This window comes from Mesoplodon densirostris, chromosome X (genome assembly GCF_025265405.1).
Source record: "Mesoplodon densirostris isolate mMesDen1 chromosome X, mMesDen1 primary haplotype, whole genome shotgun sequence".
Classification (NCBI taxonomy): Eukaryota; Metazoa; Chordata; class Mammalia; order Artiodactyla; family Ziphiidae; genus Mesoplodon; species Mesoplodon densirostris.
The window spans coordinates 49,807,609-49,817,170 of NC_082681.1; the positions used below are offsets into that span (position 1 = coordinate 49,807,609).

Here is a 9,562-nt window from a genome sequence, read left to right on the forward strand (position 1 = left end):
TGCATGTTTTCCATCCAAGAAAATTTGGTGGTTTCAAGCAAAAGACTTATCAAGATGGGTCAAAAAGATACTAGCAAAACATTTAGTCACTGAGAGAACTAAAAATCCACTTCTTAAGCTTTGTATTCAATGGTTATGTTATAGTGATTTGTCTACTTTCAGGGGATTCTTTCTAGGTAATTCCTAATTTTCATGAAAGCTTTTCCATATTGCTCTAAATACAGTCCTCTGAATGAAAAGCAACCTATTAGCCTTAGTAGTGGATGTATTAGTCAACAAATATTTACCATTCACCTACTAGGTACAAGGAATTCTATAAGTCACTGGTTTTGCAAAGTAGAAGACAGCAGGTGTGTTTTGGGCTCTCACAGATTTTAAAGACAAGTGGATCTAGTTAAGGATGGAACTATGCTTTGCCTACTCTTCATATCTTGTTAGAAACCATCTAATAATAGTAAAAAAACTAATGAATCAACTTTCATTGATGGTTCTTTAGGGTCTGTGGTACATACTTGAAAAATGTGATTTATTTCTTCTAACAATCCCTGTTTCACAGAGGAAGCACAGAGACCTTGATAAGTAATTGACCCAAAGTCATACATCAAGTAAGTGGCAGAAACAGGATTTAAACCCAGACATGACTGATACTATAGCTCATGCCTCTAATCAGCATCCTTCCTGTGGATGTCATTAATAGAGCTACCTATACGAAGAGTTGCTAACAGTGAGACAGAATCCAGGAATCACTAGCATTCCTTTAAAAGACAATTATTTTGTAATTTGAGCTTTTGGAGCTATATGTCAATATTTCTATATATCTCATATATATAATTTTATATATTTCAAACTACATATGCAATAGGCATATACTCTCTTTATTCAATGTCCCAGCTAGTTTAGCAGGGTAGGAGATTACATAGTAGTTTGGAGCCAAAACTAGAGGCAGTAAGAATTTGCCTGGCCTGTCTTGACTCAGTACATATAACTCTTTCGGTTCCTTTAACACAACCAACACTTTTTAATATTTTTTTTATAATAATGCCACTTTCCTAAAGACATCTCTATTTTCTAACCGTGATTAAAAAAAGTTTTCAGTTATTTCGAATTGAAAAAAGGAACAGTTACACTCGAGTTTCAAGTTTAATTGCTTCTCATACTCCATGCTTATTTCTAATATTTTTTGGAAACATTCACATTAAAAAGCAAATGTCTTTGGAACTTTTACCTATTTTATATTTAACTTCTGAGATCATTCTAAGGAGATATGTGTAGGAGTGGTTTGGAAGGTTTGTAAAGGAAAGCAGAAAATAAAAAGGCTCCTTTTCTCCAAAGACTGTGGTATCAAGAACATCACATTACATTTACATAAAATGGCCAAGGTCTAACAACTGGACTTCTACCTGAAGATTTACTTTACAGATCATTTTGAAAATACCAACTGTATTCAGGAAGATGCTTGTATTTTTTCAAAATAAAATAAAATGTTTCAAAAGTCTTGTTGATGTGTGGAGCCCAGAGAAAATATTTTCTGGGTGGTATAGGTGAATGTAATCAAACAATGAGGCTTTTTCATCCCGCAATATGAAGCATTTCTTTCAAAAATGAAACCTCATAATTTTTAATTTTTTGATGGTGTGCTGATTTTCTTAAAAAGGAAATAAAGAGAAATTATTAGGAAGGATATATATTATACAGCCCAATTCTCCTCGCCTCTCTGACAAGTCCCTTGCTCCTTCCTCACCCCAGCCCTCAATCTAAATTTCCTAGAAGGGTATGAATTCAGGGGACATGGTGGGCAATGGTGGCTGTGCACATGCAGCCTGTGTGTGGCAAGGGAGTGGGGGCGGGTGGCCCCGCGGTTAGCGAGAAGAGAGGGCAGAAAAAACCAACGCCAAAGCCTGGGGTGGGAGTGGGAGAGGTGGAGGGTGTTGCAGGCCCTCCCTGGTAACCAGAGAAGGGCAAACTCCAACCGCAGGGAGGTGATGCCACTTGTGGGCTCTCAGATTGGAGAGGAGCAAGATGAGTGACAGAGCGGTGCGCGCTGTGGCCCTGCGCACAAACAGGCGGAGGGGGCTGTCTGTGTGTGTGCACTGGGCTGGAGGGGGGCGCTCCTGCTGCACCGGCCGCAGGAGTTGGGGGAGAGCTCGGCGGTGACGCGAAGCCCTCACGTGACCGCGAGCTGCAGAGCGACGCAGCCTTTGGTGCAGTCGTCACTCGTGTCTGGGTACCAGCTCCCCGCTGCCCTGCGCACGGCGGGCTGGCATCGGGCCCGGGGGAAGCAGAGCAGGTAAGGGCCCCGGGGCCCGCGCGCTGACGCCAGGGCTGCAGCGGCCCGCCAACCCCAGAGGCTGGCGCAGGGGTTCAGCGCGGCGGGTCCCGGCGAGCTCTCTCCACGCCTCGGCTTTCTTGGGAATAGAAATGGGGGCCCCCTTGGGTGGGGGTGCAGGGACGGCAGGGTTCCAGGGAGGGCAGCAGAGCAACTAAGAGCGATGGGAAATCATTCCTGAGTTCCTGCAGGGCAATGGTGAACCCGGGAGTGGGGCGGAGGACGCGGGGAGGGAGGGGTTGGCGGGGGCGTGGGGCCGGGAAGGGGCCGAGCGCCCGGCTGCAGCAGCCCCCTGCTCCCACCCCGCCCCTTTGCAGGTCTGCGGGACTAGGCGTCGCGGCGGCACACTCGTGGCGAGAATCAAGAGGAGCAGGAGACAGCGAGAATAGGCCCAGGTCGGTGCGGGGGGTGCTGGTGCAAAGCCAGTCTGAGACCCCTTCCTAACTCCCCCAGGCCCTATCCCCCGTCCTCCATTTTGGTGCCTGCTGCGCTCTGGGAAAGAATCCTGGGAAAAGAAAAATGGTGGGCTTTGGGTTTGGGGGAGGGAGAGAAAAGGAGAGAGCTGGGGAAGGGGCTCAAATTGGAGGCTCCCTAGAAGGCGCACGAGGCTCCTGAGGTGGGAAAAAATAAATTTTAAAAGTCTTTGATATCAGGGCTTTGAATCCTGCTGGTTAGTGCACCAAGCATTCAGTCTCTCTCCTTGCCTTTGTCTTACTTATTGTTCAAAGAAAAATAACCAGGGAAAAAAATCTCATCATGGCAAATATCCACCAGGAAAACGAAGAAATGGAGCAGCCCGTGCAGAATGGAGAGGAAGACCGCCCTTTGGGAGGGGGCGAAGGCCACCAGCCAGCAGGAAATAATAGACGGGGACAGGCTCGCCGACTTGCCCCTAATTTCCGATGGGCCATACCCAATAGGCAGATCAACGATGGGTTGGGTGGAGATGGAGATGATATGGAAATGTTCATGGAGGAGATGAGAGAAATCAGGAGAAAACTTAGGGAGCTGCAATTGAGGAATTGTCTGCGTATCCTTATGGGGGAGCTCTCTAATCACCATGACCATCATGATGAATTTTGCCTTATGCCTTGACTCCTGCCATTTTCCATGAGATTAATACTGTGATTCCCACTGTTGTTCTCCTTTTCCTTGCGTTTTCCTGATATGCCTTTACTGATCCGTTTGCTGTGAACCTTATGTAATTTCCATGTGTCAGGTGGGTTCTTGTGTTACCAGCTTCTAATTGGAGATTGCCTTGGCATGCAATCTAAGTTTCTGTCAACAGTAGAGTTTCACCCATTTGCATGGAAAAATGTAAAGTTAATAAAGCAATTAAAAATCAATCTATACATTTATTATTGTCTCATTAAAAAAATATATTATATGAACCCTCCAAAAATCTGAAATCAAATATCCCAGGATGTTAATTGGAGCACATTTCTCTATGGTTGGATAATATGTGACTTTTTTCCCTTTAATTATCTGGAGTTTTAGAAGCAATGAAAATGGTTTTTCAATGAGTCTGTGAATGTACAAAATAATTACTGGTTCAGCAAACTTAAAGAAGAGTGAACTTTAAGCATCTTCTAGTCTTAACTGGAAGTAAACCCTCCTTTTATTACAGATACATTCCTGTAAAGAGTCAGTCTTCTCTTCTGTGAAATGGGGAATAATGCTTGCCTTACAGGGCTGCTGAGTGGAATATATGAGGTGTGGAACTGTGTTGGGCTGCCTACTAAGCAACTCCCCAGCATTTAGCAGGACCCTGGCCCTCATCAGATACTTGGGGAAGTACTAAAGGGAGTTTTCACCCAGGCTCACAAGTCCAGAGGGCAAAATAGGTGGATTCCACCCTGTCATTCTGATCATATTTGCAGTACCCCTACTCACCTGATTATTGCCATATCAGTTGGGTATACTTTCCCTTTTGCTGGCTCCTGTTTCTGTTCCTGTTGCTGATGTGCTAGAGTCCACAAGGTAACAAAACACCACTGATCTCTCTGCAGTCCCTGGTGAGATAAATCCCCCCTTTGACCTCTATAAAAGTGTGGAGAAGTCTTTTATCCTCACTTTGGAGTTATATTCCCGAGAGTACCATTCCCATGGTTCTTGTTCTTATGTTGGTTCTTAACAAAACAGCCCTTTTGGTTTTATTTTTATGCTCCTCCTTTTGAAAACTCAGACATGAATGCACTGGGGCCCAGCTCAGGAGACACATCTAGATGCCCAGAATTGTACTACCTCAAACCTCCAAAACACAAACAGGCTGAAAGCTTTGTTTTGCCTGTGTTTCTACCCTATGTGGGGGATTTTTCTCAGAAAAGAGTCTGGGTAGGCCTGCCCAACCAGTTTAACAGACCCACAAGCCATGTAAATTATGTTAGAGGAACACATTTTAAAGCTGAAATGTGCTCCTTTCCCATTTCTATCTCTTCCATACATGAAACATGAAACTACTTTGTAAGTTCTTAATAACTGTTTTGAATGTCTGGCTTTATCATTTTTATGTAATTGTGTGCCCCTATGAAGACAATGATTTTTTCTTAATAATCCTGGAGCTCAGTTTCTAGTGTATTGTCTAACATAGTAGATATTTAATTATTAATTATTTTAATTGATTCACTAACTATAATGGAATTCAGAACCAAGCTCAATACTGTTCCTGACTGTTCTTAGTTAAGTGGCCTAAGCAAGTAACTATTTCCTGTAAAGTATTACTTTTAATTTCCAAAGGAACATAGCAAGGAAGGTCTCTAACCCAAGATCTGCAATCTTGTTTTAAAAACCTTGTATATGGGCTTCCCTGGTGGTGCAGTGGTTGGGAGTCTGCCTGCCAATGCAGGGGACGCGGGTTCGTGCCCCGGTCCGGGAGGTTCCCACATGCCGCGGAGCGGCTGGGCTCGTGAGCCATGGCCGCTGGGCCTGCGAGTCCGGAGCCTGTGCTCCGCAGCGGGAGAGGCCACAACAGTTAGAGGCCCGCCTACCACAAAAAAAAAAAAAAAAAAAAAAAAAAAAAACAACCTTGTATGTGCCAGCGTTTACGCAGACCCCTTACTTCCATCATAATCACCTGAGGGAAATGTTAAAAATGCTGACACGTGGGTGCCCTTCCCACTCCCACCTCCCACTGTCACCCTTGAATCACCTGATCAGTAACTACTGTTTTGAAAATTCCTCAGGTGATTCTAATGCATCTCAGTTTTGCCAGCATAGGCATGGGGAAACCCTGACAGTGATTACACCGTCCTACAAACCTTGTGATCTAAATTACCTTACTTGTTTGATTTCACAAGGAATATACCTTTCCAAATTTTAATATTTCTAAAATTGGATTGCATTCAACAATCAATGTATGTCTATATTTAAACCAGTACCTTATTTTTATACATTCTTTTTTAATACTCTTTTCCATTATGGTTTATCACGGGATATTGAATGTTGTTCCCTGTGCTATACAGTACGACCTTGTTGCTAAACCAGTACTGTTTTTTAATCTTTCCAAATATCCTGTTAAATTAATGCATTATTATGAATCTATTATTAATAATAAATGTATAATTATGTAATTATTAAATAAATTAGGCATTATCTTTTCTATGCAAGCCTGTGCCCTTTTACAACAATGATTTTGTCTTAATCACCCTGGAGCTCAATTTACAGCACAGTGTCTGATGTAGTAGATATTTAATAATATAATAATGCATTTATTTTTTATTATTAAAGATTTTAGCAATTATAATTTCTCTAAAATAACATATAACAAAAATTAACATTGAGTCTTTGTGAGTTGTTTATTTCTTTACACTCTCATGTTTAAAAGTTCCTGTGAGGAACATTTCTAAATGAAATACTTTTTATAATTATTTGTGTTATACAAGGTCATTAGACATTTGGATTATGCAGAAAATATAAGGAAAAATATAAACAAAACCATAATCCAATCATCCAAAGAAAGTACTTGTAAAATTTTCTATCATCATCCTATATTTAGTCATGATTAAACAAGGCTCAGAGTCTCTTAAGAGGAATACTGCTTCTTTCAAAGCCCCTGCCAAGGAGACATGTTTAACTTGCTATGTTTATTTTTTATGTCTCCTCTCCTCTCCTTAAAGCTAATTGGATCACATTTGACCAACTTTCAGTTAGCTCCTGTTTTTCAAAACTGTGAAAATAACAGTCATGTTTCAGCAGGTCCACTCTCAGTTGGCAACTTTGGGAACATTAAGTGAATACATTTACTTAATAGAACGGAGCTATTTATATATGAAACTTAAAAGTTGTCCTGAGAGTAGAAAAATGACTGGATTACATGAATGAAATGGACAAAATCCTATGTCTATTCACTGTCTTCTTCCCTGATATCACATATTTCATGTAATAAACATGCTGGTTTTGTTTAGAAAGATCCCATTTTAAAATTTTCAATCATATGGCATGTAATGTAGTTGCTATCTTGTGTAACCAGTCGAAGTGCTTTCTGAGTAATATACATAACCAAATAAATAAGGCATCCCTATAAATTTTAAAATCTTAACATTTATTTGTATATTTAATTTTCCCCCAAACATTGTTTTAAAAGTTACAATTAGCCTGTTTGGAAATTTACTCTTTCCCTTGTAGCTGATGGAAAATATTTTCCATTTAGTAAAAATAAACTTTGGTGAATTTCATATGAAGAGAGAAATCTTCAGATGTATGCCAATTAAAAAAATCATTTTCCCACAAATGGAAAGAGCTTTATTGTGTTTCTGACTGTAAAATATGCATCCTAAAGTGGTTTTGTTGTTGCTTTGGAACAGAGAGAAAATGTATTAAGAAGAAAAATTTTAAATCTTACTTTCAACACCCTGTTTCCTTTACTGAGATCACACGTGCGTAGATTAATTTTAAGTTTTTTTTCTATTTTTCCTAAATCAACAAGTATTACTTAATCTCTAATTATATTAAAGTTTGATTTTTAAATGAGGAAGCAGGAATTCCCTGACAGTCCAGTGGTTAGGACTTCGCACTTCCACTGCAGAGGGCCCAGTTTCAATCCCTGGTCAGGAACTAAGATCCTGCATACTGCACGGCCAAAAAAAAAAAAAAAAGGAAGCAAACTAAATGTGTCAATCAACTTAAAGACAGTGAAGAACTTGATGAAAAAGCAACAACAAATGAGAATAATGAATTTCAAATTACTTCTGAATCATTTAGCTAGTAATATAAACAGTGGTTATTACCATGACAGTGCCTCAGTTATTTTACTTTGTTCATTGGTAAAATGGAGATAATTTCCAGGGCTGCCTAGAGAACTAAAATAGGTAAAGAGAGTGTGAGCTATGTTTACCTACTTCTTATGTTCACCTGCACTTGCAGGACCCAAGTCCCTCAGACTCCCCTCAGTTTTTGGAAGTAGCATCCAAACTGTGTCACAAGCCCAGTCCATTCCTGTGCTGTGGTGAGCCACCTCCACCCTCCATCATTACAGATTTCTCTAAACACCTCAGTGTCCTAGTTTGTCTCCTATAGAGGTGTGCATTTTTATCCTCTACCTGACTTAGAATTGTACTAGCTTAGGTGAGTACTATCTTAATGATGCTTGGACCATGGTATGTATATTTTTAGCAAAAAGATCTTTTTCTCAGCATGTGTATATGATTTTTTGTGTGTGCAGCCAGGTCTCTCTTCTCCATAACATTCAGATATTAGGGGCTGAGCCTTTTATACACTCTGACAATCTCTGTCATGTCATTAGAGAGCTTAGACCACTTCCATTTAAAATGATTATCAGTATAGTTGTCCCACAACTCAGTAATGCTTGTTCATTTTTTTAATTGAAGTACAGTTGAATTACAATATTATATTAGTTTCAGGTATACAGAATAGTGACTCAGTATTTTTACAGATTATACTCCATTCAAAGTTATTATAAGATAATGGCTATAATTCCCTGTGCTATAAAATAGGGGTATGGGATTAAGAGATCTGTTGATTTATTTGTCTTTTTTCTCTCTGTATTTCATTTTGAATTGTTTCAATTGCTGTATCTTCAGGTTCACTAACCTTCTGCAACATCTAATCTGCCATTAACCCCATCTAACATATTTTTCATTTCAGACATTGTAGTTTTTATCTCTAGATGTTCAATTTGGGTCTTTTTTATATTTTTTGTATTCCATGTCTCCACTAAATACCTTCAATCTTTCCTCCAGCTTCTTGAACACTATTACTTATTAAAAACAGCAAGAAATACTTTACTGCAATAAGGATCAAAACTATTGCAACAAGGGAGAGAAATTGAACTCAACTCCAAATATAACAGGGACAGCTAGGGATTTATGGCCAATGGGAAGGGTGAGGGAGAGGATGGAAAATTATGAAGAGGAGCTTGGTTATGTATCAAGCTTGATTAGATATCAAGGTTGGGGGAATTCTTGATAAATTGCCTAACCAGAATTTCTTGCTAAAACTGGGCTTACCAGGCCAAGGCCAGAACCAAGGACAAGACTTCATTGAAAAGAAGGCCAGAGGAGCCTGAGTAAAGTTTTGGTCTAAGAGGGAGTCCTTGCCTGTATGTATCAGTGATTTTTTGAAGCATTCCACAAAGACTACCTGCTTCAGAATCTTCTGTCTCTCTTTCTAATAATGTAGACTTTGGCACCTCTCGCCAGATTTCATGAATCAAACACTTCCAACTGGGCCACAAAACATACATTATTATCATGTTCCCCTGAGAGGTTCTAATGCACATTAACACCTGAGAACCACTGGTAGCATAGTGGAAACACAATTACATTGAATACAAACATGCCTAGAAATAGGCTACAAGGAAATACATGAAAATGCCACAGATCCTAGCAACACATATATCATATGACCTAAATTGTCTTACTCTATGTTAGCATCAATTTTTAAAAAATCTTCAACATTTCTCACATTGGGATATGTCATAAAATATATGTGTAGATTTTATGTGATGGGTTTTGTTTTTTTCTCAAAAAAGTGTTTCTGAATCAATGGTATATGTTACAGGTACCCTAATAAAAAAACTAAGGTATATAATTATATATGGGAATGTGCATATAAAAGTAGAAAAAGACATAAAGGAATTCACAACTAATGACATTTAGGAATTATGTGTGATAAAATGTAATTTTTCTGCTGTTATTTACTTCAATGTCTGGCTTTTAGATTTTATTTTTTGTACAGTTATAATCTTATTGCCATTAAAACAATTCTGAATATATATAT

At 39.5% G+C, this 9,562-nt stretch overlaps 1 protein-coding gene across 1 annotated transcript; it reads left to right on the plus strand.

The window, feature by feature from the left end:
- The first annotated feature begins 2,644 nt into the window (after nucleotides 1–2,644).
- Nucleotides 2,645–3,497, plus strand: BEX3 (brain expressed X-linked 3). The gene is made up of 2 exons (XM_060087518.1): nucleotides 2,645–2,721; nucleotides 3,101–3,497. The coding sequence occupies exon 2, from the start codon at nucleotides 3,113–3,115 to the stop codon at nucleotides 3,419–3,421; it is 309 nt and encodes a 102-aa protein (XP_059943501.1). The 5' UTR covers nucleotides 2,645–2,721; nucleotides 3,101–3,112; the 3' UTR covers nucleotides 3,422–3,497.
- Nucleotides 3,498–9,562: the final 6,065 nt, after the last annotated feature.

Coding starts and splice junctions, on each gene's coding strand:
- BEX3 (XM_060087518.1), top strand. CDS start 3,113: ATGGAGCAGCCCGTGCAGAATGGAGAGGAAGACCGCCCTTTGGGAGGG.